Raw genomic sequence first — 27,557 nt, forward strand, 5'->3', positions numbered from 1 at the left:
GAGTGAAAACATCGGATGGAAGATCTTCCTCTCTGTCTCTCCTCCTCTCTGTATATCCGGCTTTCCAATAATAATAATAAAAAAAATTTTTTCAGTAACGAAAGTCTTTTCTGCATAAAATCCATAAAGTTCCAGAGGTTTCACATCTCAGCCCTAACCCAACCAGTATTTTCTGCAAGTCTATGGACCTCATTTCTTCAAATCATTAGTCGATATTAACTATCCTTACTGTGATTTTTAATACAGACAGCAGAGAAGAGGTACGCAGATAGTGTGCAGTTAACCAGGTCCCATCTAAGGGAGGAGATTCATTTGAAAGTCATTCATTATTTGTTGGAGATTTATTTATTCGGTTGAAAGAGTGAAATGGAAAAAGCAGAGAGAAAAAGAGAACTTGTGCATCTGCTGGTTTACTCACCCAAGTGAGCGCAGCAGCCAGGATTGGGCTAGGCCACCCCAGGAGCCTGGTACCCACCTGTGTCACCACACAGATGACAGGGCCTAAGCCTGTGAACTGTTAACCACCGCTTTCCCAGGTGCCAGAGCTGGGCCGGAAGTAGCCAGCAGGACTTGAACCAGCACTACAGCAAGGCCCACCAGCATGGCAGGCGTCAGCTTTCCCTCTAGACCACAGCACCATCTCCCAGAGCAATTACATTATCTCTGTTTTGCAGCACACCCGTAGCAGCCCTATCACATGGTAAGTGGAGCCCCACACCTACTCTGAGTACAAAACAGGTGAAACACGTGGGCAGTGTGTGACTTCCCATGATCTTCCTGGAGAAGATAATCTAAACCCTCTTTGGAGATCCTATACTGTGCCAGCTCTACAGAGCATCCTGTGGCTGTGTGCTGTGTGGAGGTGTACCACACATGGCAAATTGATCACATACCAGAAGAACATGTCTAAATGTTGCCTCCTGCTCCTCAAGCTGTCTCAAGGCCATCGGTGACGGCTGTCCTTTTTCTGTCCTATGCCCCCAACCTGTAGATACACATGGGGAGCACAGAGCTTCAGATTTCCTTTCCAAACCTCACTGTGAAATTCCTGACACTTCACTGTGTACTGGGACATGTGGTCTCAAAGTATCAGATTCCAGTTAGCTGCTTCACCCACAAGATGTGCCTGCCACACAGGTGGTGCTCAGAACAAGGCATGCTTTCCTGCACAGCACCACCGTGGAGACCGGGGTGGCCACTGACAGCCAGAGGCCTCTGGGGAAGCCAGGTGGCAGGAAGCAGGGGTCTAGTGCCTGCACCTGGAGGGTGGGAGCTGCAGGCAAAGGAAGCCAGTGGAGGAAAGGAGCCTTTCTGAAGGCTGAGGAGGACTGGTGGGGAGTGAGTAAAAGCTCTGTCTGTGCGTGGTGTGCACCACGTTTGCCCCTTAAGGTGGATGAAGGGAGACTGTGGTGCCCAGCCAGCGTCTGGGGGCCTCTTGCGCAGTCCCTTCTGCTGGGCTGGGCGCCCGCAGCCCCCCACCAGTGGGACTATGGGAGTGAGCACAAGAGTGAACTTGCGGCCCTCGCTGTTGCGGCTAAGCCTCACTCTCTAGCCATTGCTCTTCTTCTTTCTTTTGTATCTGCTTCACAGACGGCCACCAGATGAGTTGTCACAGCACTCGAATCCTGCAAGACGCGGAGAAGGACGACAACAACAACGACGAGTATGATAATTACGACGAGCTAGTGGCCAAGTCACTGCTCAATCTCGGCAAAATTGCTGAGGACGCAGCCTACCGGGCCAGGACCGAGTCCGAGATGAACAGCAACACCTCCAACAGCCTGGAGGACGACGGGGACAAAAACGAGAACCTGGGCCGCAAGAGTGAGCTGAGCCTGGACCTGGACAGTGATGTCGTCCGAGAGACTGTGGACTCACTGAAGCTGCTGGCACAGGGGCACGGGGTCGTGCTTTCCGACAACCTCCATGACAGGGGCTACAACGACAGTGCGTCCCAGCAGGACAGCCGGGGGGGCGTGAACTACGTCATGCTGGGGAAGCCCGTCAACAATGGGCTCGTGGACAAGATGGTGGAGGAGAGCGACGAGGAGGTGTGCCTGAGCAGCCTCGAATGCCTGCGCAACCAGTGCTTTGACCTGGCCCGCAAGCTCAGCGAGACCAGCCCGCCCGAGAGGAGTCAGCCGTCCAGCGTGAGCACCCGGCAGCACGCACGGCCTGAGGACGACTTCCCAGGGAGGACACCAGACAGGAGCTATTCGGACATGATGAACCTCATGCGGCTCGAGGAGCAACTGAGTCCCCGCTCTAGAACGTTCTCTAGCTGTGCAAAGGAGGATGGGTGTCGTGAGCGGGACGACGACACCACCTCTGTCAACTCTGACCGGTCCGAAGAGGTATTCGACATGACCAAGGGCAACCTGACCCTCCTGGAGAAAGCCATCGCCCTGGAGACGGAGCGGGCCAAGGCCATGAGAGAGAAGATGGCCCTGGAGGCCGGCCGGAGGGACAGCCTGCGGTCATACGAGGACCAGTCTCCACGCCAGCTCTCTGGGGAAGACAGGAAGCCCAAATCCAGTGACAGCCACGTCAAAAAGCCATACTATGGTAAAGGTAATGTTTCTACCTAGTGTTGAGTGGCTGGCCGAGGAGTGGCTGGCAGGCCACAGGCACAGCGTCCAGTGTACACCATGGCTCTGGCTTCAGAGTTCTGCTTTGCGCTTGTGTTTCTAAAGAGCAAACCTGGAGTTGAAAAAGTGCAGGGAGTGGCACAGTGCCATCTTGTGAAGGCAGATGAACAGTGTGGGAGTCCTAGGGAGGTGCAGCCCCTGGGAAGAGTAGGTTAGTAAGCAGAGCATCTGGGCAGGCTGGGACTGTGGTCCAGGAGTCGCCTCCTGCCAGGAGTGGTCAGGGCCTCTGCAGCCATCAGTCCCTCAGGAGGTGTGCGGTCATTCAGTGAAAGTCATTGACAAGAGCATCTCGAATGGGAGGACGGATGACAGCCACCAGATCAGGAGCACGGAGCCATCGGCTACACAGATGGCCATGGCTTTGGCTGAGACCAATAGCAGCGTCCCTGCCTGCTCACCCCTGCGTGGCTTCCTTTCCGTGTGGCTTTCCTCAGACGCAGCGTGTCCCTCAACCCTGAAAACTATCCAGAGCGCTAGTTTTAGCTGGACATTCTGTGATTAAATCCACAGGCACGCATTTGTATATGTCTATATATTTAACTATATATGCATACTTGTGCTATACATATACATTATAAATATATCAATTTATACAACCTGACTTTATGTTGACAACAGTGGCAGAAACTATGTTCAAGTTGAGGCCTTCTGCAGAGCCTGGCACTGCTGGTGTCTCAACAAAAAGCTTCTTAGAGAAGTATTTGGGAGGATGAAATCAGGGCCGGGCCCTCTGATCCTGAATCAGGGTGAAGTCTAATCATTGTGTTTTCTCGCTTTGAACCTGATAATAAGGGCCAAGGATTCAGCGTGGAAATCAGTTGCTGCATAAATTCTGAGCACCCAGTAACACTGCACTTGTCCTGGCGTGCTGTAGGCATGTATTCTCTCAGTGTGCGCCTCTGTTCTGTGCATGTTGCGCACTGCTGTGAACACATCCCTGCCGTGTTACTGTAAGCTGGAGGCTCGATAGCTCCCGGGTGGAAGCATGGGCCCTGGCAGGTGTAGAGGGTGCAGCGGGGAGGACTGCCCTGCTGCCAGGCATGGGGTGTGGCAGAAGAAATGATTGGCAGCTGAACAGAGTTTCGGACTTGCTGTGGAGAGCCCAAGACCAAGATTGAGCACCTCTCAGCTGACTCTCCCTCAGGAGACTCTCAAGTCCAGCTTGTCCAGAAGTGTGGTGAGATGTTGCCCAGCCTGCGGGCTGACATGGGACCAGGTTCCTCTCTCAGGGCCACCTTTGTTTTCTGTGGTTTCTCTGGGTTAATTTTGGCTCATTTTGTCTGATTATTATTTCATTTTGTTCTGTTTGCTAGAAATGGAACTTAAACAGTTGCTTCTGCAGGATGAATGAAGCAAAACCAGTGGGGAGCTGCCTTTCCCCTAGTTAGAGCAGCCAGAGCCCGTCTGCTGCTGACAACCCCACTTCTCCAGGTCTGAGTGCCGTGCCTGCCCTGCCAGGGCTCCCTGCACTGCACCCAGGCTCCTCTGCAAGTGGCTGTGGTTATGTCCAGGACCAAGTTTACCACGCCCAGCAGTACCAAGAGAGCAGCTCCCTTTAAGAGCAGATGATGGCCTAACGTATCTCACAGGAGAGGTAGTTGAGTCCCCGCCACCATGTGCAGAACAAGGGTTCTCTAACCTTGGCTAATGACGGGGAGGGTGCTGGCATCCATTCTTAGCCCCACACAGACTTCTCAAACTGACGCCGAGTGTCATAGAGGAGCAGTTCTAGGATCCTGAGCTAATGAGGGGTCAGTCTTGAAGCCTGGCGAGAGGTCGAGGGGAGCACATGAAACCCAGCCCCCCCCAAGTGTCTCTGTAAGTTGGGGCAGCGTTTGCACTTATATTGTTGGTTTTGGTGGTTGCTTGGGTGTTTCATGTGAGCTGTTGTTTTCTCTTGAGATGGGTTGGGATGGTGGGAGACCAGAAATCTTGGGGAGAGCCATCCACACCATGCCTGAGCCCGGAGGCCATGCGTTGAGGCGACAGTGTACCCTGTCATCTTCCAGACCCTGAGGGGACTTTGAGCCTGTTTTTATACAAACTTGCTGAAAGTCAGAGCACTCTTGACATTTGTGAAACATGATTTGTTGAGAAGTCACAGGGATCCTGATGAAATAGTCTCTTGATGATTAACTATGCTAACAGCCTTTTATCCTGATAAGTATCTATATCTGGTTAAATATCCCTTATCTCTAGCTCACAGTTTTAAATAATAACTATTTTCATTCAAAATTTCTTCTGTACACTTACTGTTTCAAAGCCACATGAACTAAGCAGTGCTCACTCGAACTGTTCTGAACTCAGCAGGATTTGAGTGTGTGGGTGTCAGTGAAGTTCTGGTGAAGTGACTAGACGTCAGGTCCCAGCCACCAGTGTGTGGTAGGAAGTGCTGCCTGATGGTGCAGCCGTAGCTCTGATGGAGGAGGCTCTGAGCCTGGGAGACCAGCAAAGGAATCTGGCACCCAGAAAAGTGCTTTTGGTAACAACACGGTAACTTTTGTATACTCCAGTGAGTTCTTGGTCTATTTCAAGTTCACACAAGTGACTTAAGAAACTCCAACAAGAGTACAAAACTTTTCAAGCAGAACTTTTTCCTTAAGGTAAAGAGTGAGTTCTTCACCAAGACGCACCTTTCCTGGCACCTGTGGCTGGCCTGGTTAGAGAGCCATCGTGTGAAGAACCAGACTCCCTCAGAGCACTGCACTGCAGCATTCTGGGAGCCAAATCGCAGGGGGAACTGACTTTGAGCAGCTTGTTTTCAGACTGGCTGAGAACAGACCAAGGCCTGCTGCTACCTGCCGGTCTGAGCTCTGCTTTAGAAATGCTTTCCGGGGTCAGTGGACCGCCCAGTTTGCAGCTGTAGTCAGTGCTGAACATGGAAATGGTTTTATGAATGAGCGATTTCATTTCATCGCTGGCATCTCGCATTCAATGCTGGACGCAAGATCGGCTCCACCCCACCCTGGCTGGGGTTGCCAGGGAGGCCACCAGGACTGCCACACACCATGGCCTCTCAGTCCTGGGTTGCATGCAATTTGTCCCCTGGGACAGGCCAAGGAGCCGATCCCATGGCTGCTGCCCACCCCGCCTGTCAGATTGGACCCCAACTCCTGGCCGCTGGCTTCTAGGGCTTCCTGAGAATTCAGTTTCTGTGCAGACCCTGAGTTGCTGTGCATCCCTGGGGAGCAGACCCCGCCATGGCGTAAGTGCAACTGCTGTGCACGGCATCTGAACACTGGCCTCCCATCAGAGGAGCCACTCGGTGCTGGCGACCACTGTCCCAGCTCAGTGGACGGTGGCGTGCCCAGCAGCACAGCTTGTCATGTAACACACGGGAACATACTCTGCCAGAGGGCAAGCAACGGCCAGGCTCTATCCTTGGGCAGGCCCCTGACACTGGCAGCAAGGCAGCCACAGCTCTCTCGAGGTTGTTGAGTAGTCACGGTCGTCTCCATTGGTAAACACTCGTTCTCTTGGCACCTGTTGTCGCTTTTAGATCCCTCAAGAACAGAAAAGAAAGAGAGCAAGTGTCCAACCCCTGGGTGCGATGGAACCGGCCACGTCACGGGGCTCTACCCGCATCATCGCAGTCTGTCCGGGTGCCCGCACAAAGATAGGGTCCCTCCGGAAAGTAAGTCCCTGCCTCCGCGTCCCCGGGCCACACCCCACCTGCCTGACATCATCTCCATCTCCCCAGGCCCTCTCCGACCTCCGGGGCAAGCCTCCCTGCAGAATGGGGGAGCTCACTGCCTGTGCCCAGCTCGCCACGCCACTCTGTTCCGACTGGCCCCATGACCTCAGGCAGGTCACTTCTCTACTCTCCTCCCTCAGCTTCTCGACTTAAGCCAGACAGAGCCCGACACACCCCTGCCTGCTCCCTAGCAGCCCATCCCTGCAGGTCCTGGGACCTCTGCCAGTACTCAAAAGGTTTTCCTACCCACAACCTATGAGGGCCATTCAGGGTCATAGTTCTCCTCATGCCAGTACCCGCAGACTGCCCGTGTGGAGGCTAACCTGGGACGGGTTCTGATCTCAGTGTGGAAACAGGCTTGCCTTAGAGCCAAGAGGACACACATGGTCCTCCTGCTCAGTGGTCGGATGCGCCAGCCGCTTGGCTGCCTTTAGAGCAGCTGGTCCAGGCCGAGGCACATTCCTGACCCCCAAGATGAGGACATAGGTGGCAGGTCCCGCCTGGAAGCCTGGGGCATTACAGGGTTCCGCTCATCACTTGAAAGCCCACTGCCAGTAGTAACAAGGCACCAGGCTGACTACTTTTCAGAGCCAGCACACTGACAGTGACACGCTGGCCAGACAAGGCCACCTGAGCCAGGAGAGGTGTGTGGGGGTCTGAGGTCAGGAAGTGTGGTTAACCAGCATGCAGGAGCAACAACTCAGAACCTACAGGCTAGGGCTTTCCCAGTAGCTGCTGCGACAGCCGCCTGGCGAGCAGGTATCCCAAGTGTGCGGCTGCGGTCCCGTGTGTTACATGAGCAGGAAAGCAATGGAGTCCCAGGCCAGCAGCTCCTCCCAGCAGACACTGTCCTGCGCGGTGAGCCAGGAGCCTGCTGCGGAGGGTAAGGAGAACCCAGGGAGCATCCTCTCCCCTACCCCAAGGATGCGGGTGTGGGCAGGTGCTAACTTGCCTGAGTGAATCACCCAGCTGAGAATAGACCCCATCTGGCACCCCCAAACCTGCCTGTCTCCCGCAGGACCTGGCAGGCTGTGACATGGAGCATGGTGCACGTTGTCCACACTCTGCTTTCCTCATCCTTGGAATGAGGCATTAGCACCTAGCCCTGACACTGCCAAAGGAAGGTTTTCCATGGCACACACCCATCTTTGACCCAGAGTATTGGGCTCTTCGTGCAGCCCAGAGCTTCCTCACTTGGTCCTTTGACAGGCAGAGGTCAAAGCTGCAGTGGCAGTGTGCAGACCGTGCCTGCCCTAGGTCAGGCCACATCTGGGGTTGCCTTAGCCCAGGAAAAAGCAGGGCTCACACAGTGTAGTACAGAGCCACTGGGGGCAGTGCTTTGTAGTACCCTAAAAAAAGGGGGACCCCCAGCGGGCTCTGTCTGCTTGCTTGCTGGCATGCTCTTCCGGGTTGGCTTCTTACGCCCTCCGTCCTGCCTAGCTGCATCCGACGGAGACCTCTGCAGCACACTGCCCAGGCTGCAGCTGGCACACCCCCAGGCAGGGGTTCTCCTGGCTGGCTGAGGAGAGGGCCTGAGTCCAGGCAGAAGGCCACTACCCCTGCCCAGTGGAGACTCAGCCCCCGGATATGGGGTGGGGTGTTGGGTGACCACTCAAGGAGCTGCATACTTTCCTGAGGCTCTGTCCTGGCCATGCAGTGTGTGGAAGGAAGCCACGGCATTCTCCAGAGGCTCTCATGGGATGCACATGAGCCACCCCCACTGCTCTCTTCCCGCACCCCACCCGCCCCCAGGCAGCAGGGTTGGAGGGACTGTGTCAGTGCAGGGAGCAGGGACACCACTGGATGCTGAGAGGGAGAGGAAGGGGAGCCTGGGCGGAGTCCTCAGTGAAAGTGGGGGTAATGAGAGCAGCACTGAACACTGGAAGCTGAGTGTAGGACCACGTCCTGAGGGAACCTGTGCTTGAGCTGAGGTTCAGGCTCTCAGGAAGATGTGAGAGACCTGTAGGGTCTCCAGGGACACGTCCTTCCAGCAGCATCCATAGATGCTGCAGATGTGACTGCCCAGGGAGAGGGCACAACGTGGGAACAAATAGGAACCAGAGACAGGAACAAGGTCGCCAGTAGGCAGAGGATGAAGCAGAGCAGGAGTGATTGGTAGGGAGCCTGCCAGCCGGAAGCAGAAAAGGACAAGAAGGCTGGGGTTTCTGAGGACATGCACCTGTCAAGACAGCACCCAGGTTCCACAGGATCCCAGGGTGGGCTGCGGAGGGACAGAGGAGAGGGGCTACTGAGACCATCGTAAGGTATGTGTGAATAATGAGCTACAGGAGCTCCAGGTTTTCAAAGCTTGAAACAGGTTTGTTCAGCACATAGAAAAAAACTCTAGACAAAGGCAACAGGCAGCTTCCTCGCAACTTAGCACCTGCGGGTGGCACCGGGCCTCTGGCTGGTCAGCTGCACGGACAGCTGGACATCTGGGTCCAGGCCAGACATCAGGCGCTTGCTGCCTCCACGGGAGCTTGGAGAGGAAAAGAGGAAAAGAGCCTTGCAGCCTGGGAGGGAACCCTAAGTGGATGAGTGCTGTCCTGTGGGCAACGTCCACCCAAATCCTGAGGACTAGGAAGGGACAAGAGAGGGGGTGGTTCCCCTAAGGGAGGGGTCAGGGCCTAGAGCCCTACCCAAGCCAGACTCTGCACTGGTGGGCCCAGGCCAACTCTGTGGCTTTTTAAAGATTGATTGACTGTGTATTTACTTGAAGGCAGAGGGAGAGAGAGCTCCCACTCACTGGTTTCCTCCCCAAATGCCCATTAGGGGCCAGGGACTTGGGTAGTTGTTCACCGCCTTGCGGGTTGTGTTATTAGTAGGAACCTGAGGCCAAAGTGGAGAAGTATGGCCTTGACCTGGCACTGCAGTGTGGGACATAGTACCTACCGCTGTACCATGACACCAGCCCCAGTGCCATGGTGGTTTCATTGCTGTCTACTGAGCATGAACCAAATCTCAGGGCAAGGCAGGAGCTGTGTGAGCCACAGGGACTGAGTTTAGAGGAACTGACTGGTGGCAAGAAAGTATAACAGACAGATAAGAGACGCATCATGTGGACGTTGGGCCCAGTGCCTGGTGCACCACAGCACCTCAGGGAAAAGCCACTCACAGAGGACCCATGAGGGCTCCTGTCTGTCTTCACCACCTCCAGGGAACTCACAGGACACCCATGAGGGCTCCTGTCTGTCTTCACCACCTCCAGGGAACTCACAGGGCACCCAGGAAGGTTATTTTCTTCTGTCTCCAGTTTGGGGTGACTTGCAGCAAGGCCAGGTGGCAGCATTCTCATTGTCTCTAGGCCTGTAGCACCCACCTTCTCCCAAAGCCTGAAATCTGACTGCTCAGTACATCCAAAATTGAGGAGCACAGACTGAGCCAGTCAATCCCATCCATGGGGGTGTAACAAATCCCTCTGCAGCAGTGGACAGCAGCCACCCCAACAGGAACATCCCACTGCTGTGTCGCTGGCTGTTGTGGGATGCTAAAATGTTTATCCTTGTTACATTTCAGCTCATTCAGCTTAATTAACAGCCACAAATTGAGTCATGGATGAGAAGGTGTAGATTGGTCTGATGTGTTACCAGGCCTTATTATTCTCACCTTGGCCCACCTCCCAGCCGTGACAGAGTTCCCCAACACAGGCCGCAGTGAACAGTGACACTTCAGCTCATGTACAGTGAGGTGGGAAGAGGCCCAAGTTCAAGAATATTCCCTCTCCCAATCAGTCTTGGGCTGGAGTACTTTATGGAACTTGAAAAAAGGTTAAAAAGGTTAAAAGCCCTCCTAAATTGACCATCCTACATTGAATGCAGGTGTTACCTTCCCTAGGTACCCCACAGATGTGTGTGACTGAGCCTCAGAAAGATCAAAGGGTCCATTGTACACACTGCTTCCCAGCCTGCCTCGGCATTCTTAGTCATCTCCCACAAGGACAACTTGGGAGACCCTTGCTTCATGGCACCACAAGGCACGTGTCCACTTACATTCTCTGGCCTCCATGGCCACTGCCCAGCACAGCCCACTGGGCATGCTCCCTCCTCCCTCCTCCTGTGTGTGTGTGTGTGTGTGTGTGTGTGTGTGTGTGTGTGTTCCTGACCATGCCCATCCCAGACGCACGAGGACTGTCTGTCGTGAGTCCGCTTGGCCTCTGTGACGATGACTGCATTTTGGTGTGTCCTGCCATGTCTCTGTTTAATGCTGGGCTGTTTTCTCTGCTCTCCTTGTCAAGTTCTCGCCATGCACGAAAATGTGCTCAAGTGTCCCACTCCGGGCTGCACAGGGCGAGGGCACGTGAATAGCAACAGGAACTCACACCGAAGGTAAGCTGCCCCACACCGCAGCCCCTGGGCGCAGGGGCCCACCTCTCCTGGCCTGGGGGCATAGACAGTCCCCAGCATGTGGTTCCTGAGGGGAGGTCAGGCGCTGGGGTCTCCATTTTGCACGTTGGATTTTCTAGCCTGTCTCACCCACCCTGTTGTATCAATAGCCCCTAGAAGGTGCCAGTTGGTCTTCAGGTCTAAGCGGGAGATCTGAGCGCTTCTGCCCAGGCTGCACCATCCTTGGGGAGGGGCCACATTGGCCCACACCACCCAAAGGATGTCCTGATACCCGATGAGAATAGGTTAAACCCAGGCATTAACACAGACATCACCAAAATGTTAGCAGGGGTTACCTGGGGTGTTGACATGGGCCACGGCCATCAGCTCACGTATCGGGGGTTGCTGTGTTTGGGTCGAGCTGCAGCCCACTTCATGCTGGTGCCAATGCTCTGTGGTAACCCCAATGGCTCTGGGGAGGTGGCACCTGGCAGTGATAGGCTCTAAGCCACAGCAGAAAGGGTTCTGGGGAGCAGACGCCTCAGCCTCTGGCGGTGCTGTAGTGGGAACTGCTGCCCATGCTGCTCTGCCTGGCAAATATGGTGTCCTGAGCTGATCTGGATGAGCAAGGCAGAGCTATGTATCTGCTAGAGATTTCCGAAACATGACCAGCAGGAGGAGGGCAGTGAGAGGTGGATAGGGCACACAGAAATATGTCCCAGCCTCAGCTGGCCAGACGGCTGCAGGACTAAGCAGTGCGCAGAGTGAGCCACCGGGCAGGCACACTCAGAGACCTGGCTCTCAGATGTGGGAGTCCTCATGGACTCTCCCTGGAAGAACAAGCACCAGCTGATTCCAACAGCATTTTCTGCTGGTTCTGGGGCCATGCTGCTTTGTCGCCTGGTCCTGTGAAACACAAGGAAGCAACCAGGGACATACAGGGCCCCAGGAGGGCCATGTCCACAGCGCTAATCCCTCATCTGCAGAAATGCTGGGCACCCAATGAAGTCTGTGCCCACACCCTTTGCTCAACCAGCACCCGTGACAACACAGAGACTGGGGAGACTTGGCCATCAAGCCTCCAGGGCAGCCATCAGCACAGCCTTCTGGGCCAGCAGGAGCCACATCATAAACTGCCCCACTTGTGCTCCCTCCAGGGTCCCGTGGTGGGGAAGATACCTGCCCTCTCTCCTGCTCCAAGGGCTTCTTATGCTGAGCAGGAGAGGGAAGCTGCGGGGGCAGGGCACGGCACGGCATAGCCACACACATCACACCGACTGAATGCCCTCTCTGTATTCACAGCCTCTCAGGATGCCCTATCGCCGCTGCAGAAAAATTGGCAAAGGCCCAGGAAAAGCACCAGAGCTGTGACGTTTCCAAGTCCAACCAGGCCTCTGACCGAGTTCTAAGGTACCAGTTGGAGCCCTAGGTCCCTTGTGGGACTTCATATTCAGCACAGCATAAACACAGGTCAAGGCATGGGAATACACAGAGGGGTGAGAGTTCACTAAAAATACCGGAACACAGGCAATGGAGGGGTGACAGTCCACCAGCACACAGAGCAGGCACACGGAGGGGTGACAGTCCACAGGCACACAGAGCAGGCACACGGAGGGGTGACAGTCCACAGGCACAGAGCAGGCACATGGAGGGTGACAGTCCACAGGCACAGAGCAGGCACACGGAGGGTGACAGTCCACAGGCACAGAGCAGGCACACGGAGGGGTGACAGTCCACCAGCACACAGAGCAGGCACACGGAGGGGTGACAGTCCACCAGCACACAGAGCAGGCACACGGAGGGGTGACAGTCCACAGGCACACAGAGCAGGCACACGGAGGGGTGACAGTCCACAGGCACACAGAGCAGGCACACGGAGGGGTGACAGTCCACCAGCACACAGAGCAGGCACACGGAGGGTGACAGTCCACAGGCACACAGAGCAGGCACACGGAGGGGTGACAGTCCACCAGCACACAGAGCAGGCACACGGAGGGTGACAGTCCACCAGCACACAGAGCAGGCACACGGAGGGTGACAGTCCACAGGCACACAGAGCAGGCACACGGAGGGGTGACAGTCCACCAGCACACAGAGCAGGCACACGGAGGGTGACAGTCCACCAGCACACAGAGCAGGCACACGGAGGGGTGACAGTCCACAGGCACAGAGCAGGCACACGGAGAGGTGACAGTCCACAGGCACACAGAGCAGGCACACGGAGGGGTGACAGTCCACAGGCACAGAGCAGGCACACGGAGAGGTGACAGTCCACCAGCACACAGAGCAGGCACACGGAGGGTGACAGTCCACAGGCACACAGAGCAGGCACACGGAGGGGTGACAGTCCACAGGCACACAGAGCAGGCACACGGAGGGGTGACAGTCCACAGGCACACAGAGCAGGCACACGGAGGGGTGACAGTCCACAGGCACACAGAGCAGGCACACAGAGGGTGACAGTCCACAGGCACACAGAGCAGGCACACGGAGGGTGACAGTCCACAGGCACACAGAGCAGGCACATGGAGGGGTGACAGTCCACAGGCACACAGAGCAGGCACACGGAGGGTGACAGTCCACAGGCACACAGAGCAGGCACACGGAGGGTGACAGTCCATAGGCACAGAGCAGGCACACGGAGGGTGACAGTCCACAGGCACACAGAGCAGGCACACGGAGGGGTGACAGTCCACCAGTGTGGAGCAGGCTTATGTGTTTAAGCCCCTCCATCATGTCAGCTTTGCCCGGACCCTAACCCTGCCCTACCACTTCACCTCACTCTGTGTGAGGCTGAGAAAGTCCCTGCCTCTCTCGAGCCCCTCTTGGTCTATATTTTTATTTTTAATTTTTTTTTCTTTTTCTCTTTGAATTGCAGAGACAATAAAAAAGAGGTCCTCTATGCAAAGCCCCGAGTCAGGAACTCCCTCCAGGTCTTCCCCATAGGTGTCAGGGACCCAGTACATGAGCTGAGGTGTAACTTGTGGCCTGGGCAGATGCTGCAGGTGGCAGTCCGATGGAAGAGTTGGGTGTCACCGGCAGCATCTTAATTTGTAGACCAGTGTCCCTGTTATTAATTTTTCAAAAAGGACTTAAACAAAATTGTGGTTTTCCTCTTGACCTTGGAATTTCAGTATTCCATGGGTGCTAGTTGAAAGGAAAGCTTTAAGAAGTCATGAGGTGCATTGGTTCCATTGAGCTCCATGGCATGGGGCTCCGGGTTCCTGCCCACAGGAGGACAGTAACCCTACAGGAGTTGTGCGTCATGGCCCAGGCCCTCTCCCTGCACACCCGTGCCCTGCAGGAAGCTCCTGGCACCCTGAGCTGGAGGCGGGAGTGGTCGTCCTCACCACATGCAGAAGACGGGACGAGGGTTCTGCTAAGCCCGCTGAGTTCACACGTTAAGACGGTGATTCTCAGCTGTGAGGAGGAAGAGGAAGTGCCCCCCACTCCCCCGTCTCCATGGTCTTCCACCCCTGCCCTTCCCTCACCAGTGGGAGCCCTTGTGGGTCATCACGCTTCCCAGCATCTGGGCCGTCCCACTGGGCCAGGGTCTAGTTGGGAACCCAGAGACTGTTCCCAGCTTCCCCAGCTGCCGTTGCCCACGTGTTGGCATTTTGCTCCTGTGGAGTGGTTTCTCGGGGATAAATTGCTAGGCACCTGGTTGAGTGTTTCTGACGCTCTGTGTTTGCATCACAGTGTTCATAAAGGACTTTACTGCGGCAGTTCATTGAAGTTCAGATATTTTGAAAACATCAACAGGATTCAATTAAGCGAGAATAAGAAAATAGAAGCCTTCTGTGCTTGTATCCAGTGGGCGTGTAAGCTTGTGGACCGTCCCGCCTGTGGGGCTCAGGGCTACATTACACCCAGTGTGGCCCCTGTGTCACTGTCCCTCACATGATCTCACATGACAACAAGACTGAATGCTGAACAGATGACAAGACCTTGTCTCTCTCAGACGGCAATGTCACCAGGCAATCCATCCACTGCCCCACTGCCCAGAAAGTCTCCCGATGCTGTGTGAGTCACCAAGGTTCACTTACTGACAGAAGGAAATTCTGCAGAGTGGAATGGATTTTTAAACTCTCCTGGGCCTGTGTTAAGCAGAGCCCAGCAAGCTGAGCCTTCCCAGGAGTTGCCTCCCAGTTGGTCTATGCCCACTGTTCCTGGCTTCCTGCAATGGAGGAGTCACCCAAGCAGTGGCAGGTGAACCCTGGTCACACACCAATTTCCATGCTACACCTGCTGGCCAAACCACGTGCTATGCTTGCCATTGGCTGCCAGGGACCTGCTGGGGCCAGAGCAACAATGCCCAATTGGCCACCATCGGAGTAGGCCTGGCAGGAGTTCTGAGCCTCACCGACATGCCAGGTGGATAGACCTGGAGTGTCTGTTCCATTAGCTTATGGAGCTGACAAGAGGCCAATCAGCCATGCTGCTGATGACCTGGTGGACAAGCCAGGGGAGGAACCAGTGAGCCACACCAGTGAGCAACAGCAGGAACTGGCTGACATGATTCTGTGGTAGCCCACTGTCAAAATGATAGCTGCCCCAAACCAGTGAAAAGCAACCAGAGAAGAAATAGATCAGGCACATGGGTGAACAGTGAGCCACAATCTATTCTAACAGAGAAAATTATCTAACATCAGAAAACAGCTGACTTATATTCTGTTCACTGCTTTTAATATTGTGCAGCCATTAAAAATTAGTTTTAAAGCCTAAGCAACAAGGGAAAGTTAAAAACATTAAAAATAAAGATCAAAACACATAGAAGTGTAAGATCCCATTTAAGTACATATAAAATGCACTTAAGGAACCAGAAAAATTACCAAAAACTGGACAGTCTTTATCTCTGAAAGAATTATAGATGGCTTTTTCCTTTTATAGTTTTTTGTTGTTGGAAAGTCAGATTTTACTGAGAGAAGGAGAGACAGAAAGATCTTCCATCTGCTGATTCACCCCCCAAGTGACCGCAGTGGCTGTGTCTGAGCCAATCCGCAGTCGAGAGCCAAGAGCTTCTTCTGGGTCTTCCATGCGGGTCCCAAGGCTTTGGGCCATCCTATGCTTCCCAGGCCGTGGGTAGAGAGCTGAAAGGAAAGAGGAGCAGCCGGGACACAAACTGGCGCTCATATGGGATCCCAGTATATGCAAGGTGAGGACGTTAACCACTAGGCTATCGCTCTGGACACCCTTTTCATAGTTTTCTTTTTTTTGTTAGTATTTCAATAAGTCCTGTAGTGGTGCCTGAATAATTGTTAGACACAAGTGTTACTGCTCTTATATGCAAAACACATGCAGCTGACCCAAGCACCCACAGGTGCACAACCTTTCAAAACAACAGGACTTGGGAGAACATACAAAATATGTCCACTCAAAAATAGCAGCAACACTGGTGAGAAGTACACCATGTATGGGAAACACCGGACCTCTTGGTTCCACAGCCTCAGGGCGGCCAGGGGGAGCACAGTGCACAGATGTGCCATCTGGATCCACAGCCTCAGGGCAGGCCAGCGGGAGCACGGTGCACAGATGTGCCGTCTGGATGCACAGCCTCAGAGCAGGCCAGCGGGAGCACGGTGCACAGATGTGCCATCTGGATGCACAGCCTCAGGGCGGCCAGCGGGAGCACGGTGCACAGATGTGCCATCTGGTTCCACAGCCTCAGGGCGGCCAGCGGGAGCACGGTGCACAGATGTGCCGTCTGGATGCACAGCCTCAGGGCGGGCCAGCGGGAGCACGGTGCACAGATGTGCCATCTGGATGCACAGCCTCAGGGCGGCCAGCGGGAGCACGGTGCACAGATGTGCCATCTGGATGCACAGCCTCAGGGCGGGCCAGCGGGAGCACGGTGCACAGATGTGCTGTCTGGATGCACAGCCTCAGGGCGGCCAGCGGGAGCACGGTGCACAGTCCTGCTTTCGGGAGAGTTTCCCACTGCCCTGCACCTCTGCTCTGTAGGTGCCATGATTTCATAGCATGCCCCGTTTTCACACCTGTTCTAAGGGTTCAAGTGGTATTTGCAGATTTGACACTAGTAATCAGGAATTGCAATCTTGCCCACAATCACTGTTCTCCACAAGTTGATTGTGAACTTAGCAGTAATATATCAATTTATCATCATTTCAATATTAAAAACTCAGCCTTCACTAGTCCTTTATTTTTAATGTTTTATATAATCTAGAAAGATGAAGAATCATTGGGAAACTGTGTCCGTAGAATTCAGGATTTGGGCATGGTTGCAGTATTCGAGAGTGGTAAGTGGAAATGTCTGTGTTTTTACAGATGCATTCTCTTGAGAAAAGTGTAAGGCAATACAAGTCCGTGTTTAAGTTTCTGCATCTGAGTTGTATAAAGGGTATAATGGAATCCCTTGCAAATGGCTTTCAAACTAAAAGTCTGCAAGTTGCACTCTGTGAACACAGGGACAGTGTGTGGCCAGCAGAGTAAGTCCCGCTCAGGGTCTCTGCATTCCATGTGATCACGCCATCTCCATGTGGGACCCAGCTTCCTGCCAGAGTACACCCTGAGAGGCAGAGCCGGCGACTTAGATCGCCACCGGACACTTGGCTGGAGCTCCGGGCTCCCAGCTTTGGCCCCGCCTAGGCCTGGCTGTGGCGGGCAGCAAGGGAGTGGACCAGCAGTTGGAAGATCATTCTTCCTTTCTAACTCTGTCATTCAAATAGTGAAAATAGATCAAATTAAAGGTAAGTGGGTCAATGGGACATGTACTGACTATCTCTGAGTAACGCATGCAGGCTCCTCTATTTGGATGATCAAATGCCCACTAAGGCAAAGTGCTGTGAGCCTTGGTGAAGTGTGCGAGCAGCTGCCTGGTCCACAGAACACCAGCTGGATTTGTTCTCAGCTGGTCTGGGCTCTATCTGCTCGCCGACAGGCTCTGCTTCTTCATTTGCTCTGATTGTTTCTAAGGAACGTTTCTGATTGGCTCATGTTCCGTCTGTGTGTGATTCTGCTCCCAGTGTCCCTGCCAAGAAAATGTGCAAGCATGAAGTCCACATACTTGTGACGAGAGTCACACCTCCCAACCTTTCACAGAGAGAACAGAGACAGGCATTGGAAGAGTTGTTTCCTGTTCCTTTTGTGGCCCTATAATTTATTTCCCGCTATACAGAGATATACTTGGTGTTTTCCCGGAAAAGGAAAGTGGTGGCGTCGGTGTGCCCAGAGCCTCCATGCATTTCAGAGCCACCTGTCCTTCAGAGAGCGAGCTGTGCTGTCGTCTTGTTCCCTTGCAGGCCTATGTGCTTTGTAAAGCAGCTGGAGATCCCCCAGTATGGCTACAGAAACAACGTCCCCACAACCACGCCACGCTCCAACCTGGCCAAGGAGCTGGAGAAATACTCCAAGACATCGTTTGAGTACGGCGGTTACGACGGCCATGCTTACGGCAAGAGAGCCATAGCTCCCAAGGTGCAAACCAGGGATTTGTCCCCCAAAGGATATGACGATGGTAGGAGGTGCACACTCTTATACGTGAGAGACCGTTGCCATTATGATGTTGTTGTTGTGTATATCCATGTGCTACACGGTGGGCCCACGTGTGCTCACGTTGAGGGGTGGGGAGCCGCGGTCCCAGGAAAGCCCCTGGCAGCTGCAGGGAAGGGGCCGTCCCACAGCCGCATGTTGGGGCTACAGGTGCAAGAATGACCACTGGTCATTGCCATACCAGCAGCCTGGTCTAACAGATCTCTTTGAAGTTGACGGGCCTGCGCAGTCAGCACAGCCTAGTGAAGCAGCTATATGCCAGGGATCAGCTTAGCACATCCAGAGTGTGCTAAGCTGCCGAGGCAGCCACAGGCAGACACAGTAGGGCCTGCTAAAGTGTCCCAAACCCTGGGGTTTCCAACTTGTGAGCAGGGTGACCGCTCACCTCCCCAGCCTCCTCAGGCCTGTCAAGAACTTTGTGTTTTTGTCTGACTGGGGACAGTGACGTGAGAAGCGAGTGGTGAAGGTGGTATTGGTCAGAAAGCCACTCACTTGCATTGTGTGGAACCCTGTGAGATCCGACACCTCACAGGAAGGGCCACTGTGGTTTCCTGGCGGTCCAGCGTGCTAGCCTGGGAACCACATCACTGCAGAGTTGATCTGGCAGGCAGCTTGTCGGAGCTGTGGAGAAAGCCAGTTGTTCCCTGAGTTCACTTGTCGGATGCTGTGTGTTCTGTGCCCAGGATGCCGAGGCCAGGGGCAGCGCTCTGGCACTGGGGCTGGGGTTTCTAGTCAGGACGGTGCAGCAGAAGGGAGGGTTAGGTCAGTCTAGACTTCGTGGCTCCTGGAGAAGGACATTTCATGATCAGCACAGCTCACACACCAAAAGGACTTGCACGGAGTCCTCAGGAGAATCCTCTCACAGTGCAGTGTGAGTTTCTGCATGTGTGTCTAAGCTGTGCTGTTTCTTACCTTAGTGGCAGTTTGTTTACTGAAAGAGGTGTGGTTCTTTGGTGGATCATCTGTTGATGACCCTTACATATCATTCCTCATGACAGGAAGCTGTGAGTGCAGGTGTAGCTGGATCCTGACTGGGCTTTGTCTGCCTGTGCAGTGTAAGAACGTGCTGCTTGCAGGCTTTGTCACCTCCTGGGTCCCCGTGAGGACCGGGAAAAGTTCCCTTCCCACCACTGAGGCTCTGCTGCCATCCCCAGGTCCTTGGCATCTTGGGGCAGTCTGGCAAATTCCCTTGGCAGAGACTCACTTCTGTGTGTCTGTTTTGAGGCCGCTGCCCTGTGTGGCCTGATTTCATCCACCTGGCTGTGAACTTGGCTGCAGCCTCACGGCGAAGGGTGTGTCTGGGAGAGGCTCTGACCTTCAAGAGTCTGTCCACAGCCCTGTCCTGAGAGGACTAGAAACCAGACCGCCATTCAGGGACTGTGTGACCCCACACAGCTGCGTGCCTCTTGGCATCCCAACCCCAAGAGCAGAGTTGGGGGTAGGAGTCCCACGCTGCTCCCTGCCCAGGCCATTGTGAAAGCCAGGCGTTGGCCAGCTGTGGATATGTGGTACCCACTGTCACTCCTGTCATGTGCCGGGGCAGCACAGGAACACGGGCGGACACATGGTCACCAGCCCTCCAGAAGGCAGGAGTTGCTGGAGCAGCCATGCGAGAGCTCAAAGCTCGTTCCTAGGCTGGCGGCACTGATGTCACAGCTCTGAGACGACAAGTTGGCAGCTCTTTGGGCATAGCCTCACCTACCAATCTAGCAACGTCGCAGGGAGGGTTTGTGAGGACCAGGTGGCCTGGGCTGGGCTGTTGCAGGGACACAGTCCAGGACTGCTGACCTGTGCCTGGGTGCTGGCTGGCAGACGCTGGGTGACTGTACCTTTGCCAAACCTTGCTTCGGGTGTCCAAAGCATTGAGTCATCACTCATTAGAAACAGAGCAATCAGCCTGTATGGGGGAGGAAAGGACCACAGCCAAGGAGATGCAGATGGATTAGAGAAGAAGGAGGGTGCCCTGCCCAGACTTGGGGTGCCAGGATTAGGGCCCTGCAGCCTGCCAGGCTCTGCCTGGTAGCCTGTTGGCTTTAGACTGACTGCAGCTGCCTGTGTATGTGTCCATGCATTGGACTGGCTCTTGTTTCCAAGAACAAGTGAGAAACAAGCCCCGACACGCAGGGAGGCCCAGTCCCTCCTGCCTGGGAGAATTGCTCTGAGCTGTGCCCACAGGGATAATGTAGGCATGATCCCAAACTGGCGTGGACATTATGTAAAGGCAGGTCTACCCATTGGCTGGCGAGGAAAGTGGGGTCCAGAGAAACTGGCTTGGAGCTCTGGGTGGGAGAGGGAGAGGAAAAGAAAGGATGTCGTGCCGTGTGTACACTGAGGAGCTGGGTGCCTCCTGCAGGAAGCACAGATCTGGGAGGGCTGACCAGGAGGGTGGAGGCACCCTGTCGCCCATCCCTGCTCTGGAGCCACCTGCTCTTCCAAAGACTTCGCTGGGCTGCTAGCCACCCTGAGCTGCTCCCAGGTGCTCCCAACAGCCCGTGTGCATCAGCCACTCATCCCCAGCTAACCTCAGGGAAGATGCCTTATCTGCCTCCTCATCATGAGTTCCTGGCAGGCAACTCTGTCTGCTGGCTTGCCTGGACCTGCAGAGGCACCCAGACCCTCCGTGAACATGAGGAAGAGCCTGAAGCAAAGCTTCCTCCCTGTTGGGTCTGGTGGGAAATGACTTGTGTTGATCCAGCAGGACATTCTTACCAGAAAGTACCTGCTGTTCAAGCCAGATTCTGTCTCCATGTTTCGGTTTTTTGGTGGTGAAACTGCATATAAAACGCAGGAGCCGGTGCCCTAGGTTGAAACGAGGGAGCCTGAGTGGGATCAGACAGCCCAGCTGCTGGGTGGCTTTCAGGGCATGCTGCCTGTGTTGACTTTGCCTGTCTAAGGAAATGGCCCATCTAAGACATGGGACCACACCCCACAGGAGGAGCAGGCTGCTGGAGGGCTTGGGGAGGGAGGGTCTGATGCTGTTTGCAGCCACAGGGGACTCTCAGAGCCTTCTACTTGCTTCTCTGCCATGCAGGGTCCGCTGCACCTATGAGGCTGTTCTGGCGTTGCAGCAACCCTGGAAATGAACAGCTATGCTGCTAACATGCCTAACTCCGAGTGCCTTGGTCACTAGCTGTCCTTATCTGCTAATTGCTGTGACGCCACTTCCCTGAAAATAACTTGTTTGTCAGAGGAGAAAGCGGTGCTGTCCTTATTAAGCTATGTCCCTGACAAAGCTGGGCTCAGGAGACAGGTTAAGGAGGCACCACCCACCTGCTGCTCACGACTGCAGCACTCCCTGGTGGCAGTGGGGTGAGCACAGCAGTGCCACGTGTGGCAGGAGTGATCTGCCGGGAGGCCCTGGGGACAGTGCGCAGATGAGCCTCAGTTATCTCCAATAAAGGGCTGCCATTCCAGGGTGACCAAAGGGACGGAAGGCAGATACTGTTGTTTTGAGAACCATGTAGTAAAAGGAAATAGAGAAGAAAGCCAGTGCCAAGTGGTTGGATGAGACCTGCTGTGTCCACACAGCATCATCCCAAAATGGCCGCTTACAATTTATGCACCTGCCAGGGAGCATGCAGTCAGGGTGCCTGAAAGCCATCCAAGTGAGAGGAGGTCAGGAGCTGTGGGTTTATGAAGGACTCCCAGTCCTTACCTTTCTTCTTAATGCAAATACTTCCTGTTTCCTGAGCTGGCTACAAACTGCCAGCAGTGTACTGATACTTCTCCAATGAGAACTTGAGGACTGAAGTCAAAGGCCTCGGGCTGTACCCAGTTGTAGCTACAGATTCCCCATGGCTCTCAGGGAGCATGGGGCAGGCCTCGACCTTACCCCTGGTCCTGCAGTCCATCACTGGATGTGGACATCTGCATCGCCAGCTCTGGGACGTGTTGGCACAGCCCAGTGGTATGGTATGTCACACTGTGCAGGCTGCCTGGGTGCTCCTGGGCTGTATAGTGGAGTCTGGGTGTGACCTGGTATCTGTCAGGGGCTGGCAGTAGCCAGTGTGGCTCCTCTGGAGTGCCCCAGATGGTCAGGGTGACACTCCAAGGTGCTCTATCCTCATGTCCTAAGAGCACCAAAAGTGAAGCTTTTAGCAACCACTCATTTCTCTCAATCTGAATCCGGTGTTTTGGCATGCTTCTTGGGAAGGCTCATGCTGACCATGTAAGCAAAGTGAAAGGTAGTTGTTCAGCTTTCTTCCCTCTTTCTTGGAGGAAGTCGGGCCCAGGTCCAGAGCTGCTCATGCCACAGCAAACAGCCAGGGGAGCAGGCGGCTGCCAAACCTTTGTCCTCCCAGCATCAGGAGCGTCAGCATGGAGCTCCGCCCGTGAGGACTAGGGCAGCCCATGCACAGGCAAACCCAGACACACCCCTGCCCACTCCTGACAGTACCTTCCCAGGGGCCGCCCCAGAAATAAGGAGCCGAGAAAAGGAGTGACTGGCACAGCTGCGAGGCCAGGAGCCCCAGGTTCCCTGGCTTGTCCCCACTGCCCCACTGAACTCCAGCTAGAGCGTCTGGCCTCCGAGCAGACAAGGGTGCTGCAGCCCTAACTGGCAGTGCTGGTTCTTAGCAGTCACCAGCCCAAAGGCCACGTAGCCTGTGTTGGGAGGAGTCTTGAGAACAGCTCTAGCAGACAGCCCAGGCTGCTGTCAGACAGGCGAGGGGCACCTGTGACCATGCCTGTGCCCACAGCTGCAACCCGTGTTAGGATTATAGGACAGGGATGCTGTGGCCCCAAGTCCACATCTGTAAACCCATGGTGCCCACAGGCCCAGCAATGGCTACTGCATCCCCTCCCAGCTGAGGGAGCCTTGGCATGTGACAGGTGCCACACCCGGGGAGCTGAACTGGTGTTCCCTAAGGCTGACCCCCTGGAGCAGCTGCTCCCCAACCTGGTCACCTCCCACTACAAGTGTGTGCTTTAAAGGGACTTGGTGACCTCCTGCAGGGCAAACCCCTCCTTGTCCCTCTCACAGGAGGTGTAAGGGAAGGAAGCCACCTGGGGGCTGCTTGCCTCTGCATCAACCCCTGCCCCACGCTGTGTGTGTGAAGGCGGGGGAGGGGAGGGCGAGGGCTGGGCTGTGTTTCAGTTGCACCCTGGGCCGGCAGTCAGCCCTGCCCATGTCCCTGCAGCCAAGCGCTACTGCAAGAACCCCAGCCCCAGCCCCAGCAGCAGCAGTAGCTACGCACCCAGCAGCGGCAGCCTGAGCTGTGGTGGCGGCAGCAGCGCCAGCAGCACATGCAGCAAGAGCAGCTTCGACTACACGCACGACATGGAGGCAGCACACATGGCAGCCACAGCCATCCTCAACCTGTCCACGCGCTGCCGTGAGATGCCGCAGAACCTGTCCACTAAACCTCAGGACCTGTGCGCCACGCGGGTACGCACCCCTGGGTGGGTGGGTGCGAGTCCACAGAAGACTGGGTCCTGCACTATGCTGCCTGCCTGGCCCAAGTGAACCTGGGCACACAGTACAGCCCATGTCATGCCTGAGACCCCTGGAGAGAATGCACAGCCGCTCACACACCCCGCATGCTCAGGACTTTGCCCAGTGAATCCAAGGCAGCTCTGGCTGGCGTGGACTCCCAGATGCTGTAATAGGGTGCAGATTCGGGGTTGGAGGGGGCAATTAAGGGTTTCCCATCTGGGCTCGAAGTTCCTTCTGCCAGAAAGAACATCCTGGTCACAACCCTCCCCAGACACACAACCACAGCAGGCTCTGCAGTCTGCTCCACCGTGGCAGCTGATGAGCCCGGCAGGGGAGCAGTAGCCACCAGTGACCCAATGGGGCCAAGAGCAGAGCTGGCCCAGGAGAGGAAAGCCAAGGCTCGCCCCACTCGCTCGCCCCACTCGCTTGCACTCAAGCAGGCATTAGGAGCCCCAGAGGGTAGGGAGGCTAGAAGTCAAGTCGGGGAGGGGCTGGACTTTACAGAACAGCTCACGTGCTTGGGTGAGTGCCTGCAGGATGGATCTCGCCTTGGGGCGTGTTGGGTGTGGGCTGGGCTGTGGCTCTGGGACTCTGCCTCCTGGACACACCCCACCCTCTCCTTGCTGGCTTTTGCCTATGCCACCAGACCCATGCACAATCCAGAGGACTTCAAAAAGCTCGTGCAAGGTGAAACACAGGTTTAGTTTTGTGCAAAAACTGTTGGAACTGTGCAGCTTTTTTATAATACTTATTTCCTGTGAACTGGTTGAAGATCCCTCATATATACAGATTTCAACAAATTTTATACCAAAATATAATCTTTTCATTGCATCTTCCATGAACTTCTAAAGTTTCTGTTCACCCACACCTCCCCTGTTTTGGTCTCTTGGGTACTGAAATTGGGGAGAAATTGAAATTTCTCCCTTCAATGACCATCTTTTGCCCAAGCTCATTTCTAAAATTGGAAATATCTTTGAGAGAAAAGGGAGGGAAAGAGAATAGAAGGCAGCAAATACAGAAATAGAGGGATGGACAATGGCCAGATGGTGAGTGCGTGGATGGACAGAAAAACTGCAGCGGGTAGGTAGGTAAAGGGCCGGTGAAGAGTCAGATGTGTGGACAGGTGGGAGACAGGTGGAGGGCTGGGTGTGTGCGTGGATGCCTGGGCAGACTGGTGGAGGGCTGAGTGTGTGTGTGGTTGCCTGGGTGGACAGGTGGAGGGCTGGGTGTGTGCGTGGGTGCCTGGGCAGACTGGTGGAGGGCTGGGTGTGTGGGTGGGTGCCTGGGCAGACAGGTGGAGGGCTGGGTGTGTGGGTGGGTGCCTGGGCAGACAGGTGGAGGGCTGGGTGTGTGGGTGGGTGCCTGGGCAGACAGGTGGAGGGCTGGGTGTGTGGGTGGGTGCCTGGGCAGACAGGTGGAGGGCTGGGTGTGGGTGGGTGCCTGGGCAGACAGGTGGAGGGCTGGGTGTGGGTGGGTGCCTGGGTGGACAGGTGGAGGGCTGGGTGTGTGGGTGGGTGCCTGGGTGGACAGGTGGAGGGCTGGGTGCGTGCATGGCTGCCTGAGTGGACAGGTGGTGGGTTGGGTGTGTACGTGGGTACCTGAAGAGACAGGTGGAGGGTTGGATGCATGGGTGCCTGGGTAGAGACAGGTGGAGGGCTGTGTGTGTACGTGGGTGCCTGAGTGGACAGTGGAGGGTTGGGTGGGTGCATGTGGATGCCTGAGTGGACAGGTGAAGAGTTGGTGTGTGCCTGGGTGGACAGGTGGAAGGCTGAGTTTGTGGGTAGACATGTGGAGGGCTGGGTGTGTTGGGGGGTGCCTGGGTGGATAGACTTGGGTGGGTGGATGGACAGACGGATGGGTGGCTGTGTGGGTAGGCAAATGACTGGGCAGATGGACAGTTGAGTGGGTGGACGGATGGAAGGTTGAGTGGGTGCATGGGCAGGCGGATGGCTAAGTGTACAGACGGATGAGCAGCTGGGTGGGTGAGTGTGTCCTTAAGGGTCTGTAGCTGCACCTGGATAGGCCGGGTGGCCCCTGCAGGCCTGCTGTGTTCACCTAGAGGCGCTGGGAGGAGCTCCTCTGTGAAGGCATAACTGTGGCCTGGGGGCTAGACAAGGCACTGCAAGTGAGCCAAGCCAAGCCAAATCACCCCTGTTTGTATCCACAGAATCCTGATGTAGAGGTGGATGAGAATGGGACCCTGGACCTCAGCATGAACAAACAGAGGCCGCGGGACGGCTGCTGCCCCATCCTGACCCCCCTGGAGCCCATGTCCCCTCAGCAGCAGGCGGTGATGGGCACACGCTGCTTCCCCCTGAGCGAGGGTGACTGCTGGGACCTGCCTGTAGACTACACCAAAATGAAGCCCCGGAGGATAGATGAAGAGGATTCCAAAGAGATCACCGTAGGTCCCTCCCCTGACCCACCGGGTGGTGTGCGGGGCTTGGGAAGGGGCCGCCAGGTACACAGGTGCTTCCAAGTGATGGATGCTTCTTGCTGACAAGTCTGTTTCCTTACCAATCATTTCTCTAAGAAACGGTGTGAATGGCACCCGGGGTCATCCTGTGGTGAGCAGTGCCAACCCAGCATTTCCTCCAGGAATCCATCCCTCGGCTGGGGTGCTGTGCACTGTCTACTCACTGCCTTCTTAAGCTGCAAGGAGAGTGACCTCAGGGCGGGCTCCCACAGCAGCACCAAATGTGAAAGGCAAGAGCACGTTTTTAAGGTAGTCACTATCTGAACCTTCAGGTGATTAAAATAGATCTAATTCCTCTTAGGCAAAGAAATGGGTTTTCATTTTGTTTGCTGGACCTTCTCTTCCCAGTCCAGTTCTAAAGAGTGTGGCAATTAACTGGAAAATGAGCATATTTTAGTACAAAACGGAGGCCACCATCAAAGTGACAGGATCCTACAGCGTCAAGGAGCGGACTGGGGTGCAGGGAAACGGCTCCCAGGTGGGCACAGGCAGTAGAGGCGCCCGTCCAGGAGCCACTTTCCTTATTCTTCAAGTTCACTTAGCCACCCAAGCACCATCAGACTAACTGCAGTTGTGTGCCAGATGTCTGCTCTCCTCTCCTTCAGCGTGGACGTATGTATTTTAGTGAAAGTGAAATCCTCAAACCACACTCAAAGCTCGGCCTCTTGTGGCCACAAGTCTGCTGACATTGTGGGGTCACTGCGACCCGACGCCGTTAGCCCGAGCAGTAAGAGCGAGTGACATGCACTGAGCACGTCTGGTCTATGTAAAGTGATTCCAGCTGTTGGCACAGACTCCTCGGGCATTTGTAGGTGTGGCACTTAGCCTGTAGGAGTCCGTGTACAGCCAAGGTGCTGCCCGAGGCAGTGGTGCCCAGCCAATGGCTGGTGGTGTGTGCTGACAGAGGCCAGCATAGACCGGTGGTCAGCGGCGGCTGACCAGGTTCTAGCACTGAGAGCAGGGGATGAACACACCACTTGCTTTTGCAGAAGGAGCTTGCCAAGCCAAAGCTTCAGGATATTGCAGGCTGAGCAGGCTGAGGCCGAGCCCCATGGGCTGCCCCACACTGCCCTCCTGAACCTGTGTTTTGCCTGCAGCCGGAAGACTTGGACCCATTCCAGGAGGCTCTGGAGGAGAGGAGGTATCCCGGGGAGGTGACCATCCCGAGTCCCAAGCCCAAGTTCCCCCAGTGCAAGGAGAGCAAAAAGGACTTAATAACGTAAGCATGACATGAGGCGGGAGCGGCTCTCTGGCCCCCTTTCTGCCTATCTTTAAACCCGGACCTGCACAGGCCTTGCGTTTGAGCATGCGACACCTGCAGCCCTAACTGTCTTGAGCTGCGGTCGAGCAGAATGAGGAGCTGACCGTGGACTTGCTTGTTGTCACCGCTGCTGCCGTGCGGTGCGTCCCGCAGCTTCCCTTCTGGGTGCTTAATTCCCCTCGCAGACATTGCAGCTAAACTGGAAACAATGAA

General features: G+C 55.2%; 1 protein-coding gene across 1 annotated transcript in view; it reads left to right on the forward strand.

The window, feature by feature from the left end:
• MYT1L (myelin transcription factor 1 like) overlaps positions 1-27,557 on the forward strand; it is a 128,193-nt gene that overhangs the window by 45,539 nt on the left and 55,097 nt on the right. Inside the window, exons 5-12 of the mRNA XM_004582577.4 lie at positions 1,591-2,565; positions 6,148-6,282; positions 10,577-10,667; positions 11,967-12,074; positions 17,924-18,138; positions 23,312-23,559; positions 25,775-26,011; positions 27,181-27,302. Of these exons, the coding sequence (XP_004582634.2) occupies positions 1,591-2,565; positions 6,148-6,282; positions 10,577-10,667; positions 11,967-12,074; positions 17,924-18,138; positions 23,312-23,559; positions 25,775-26,011; positions 27,181-27,302 (2,131 nt within the window). The remainder of the gene's footprint in view (positions 1-1,590; positions 2,566-6,147; positions 6,283-10,576; positions 10,668-11,966; positions 12,075-17,923; positions 18,139-23,311; positions 23,560-25,774; positions 26,012-27,180; positions 27,303-27,557) is intronic.

Source organism: Ochotona princeps, chromosome 8, assembly GCF_030435755.1.
Source record: "Ochotona princeps isolate mOchPri1 chromosome 8, mOchPri1.hap1, whole genome shotgun sequence".
NCBI lineage: Eukaryota > Metazoa > Chordata > Mammalia > Lagomorpha > Ochotonidae > Ochotona > Ochotona princeps.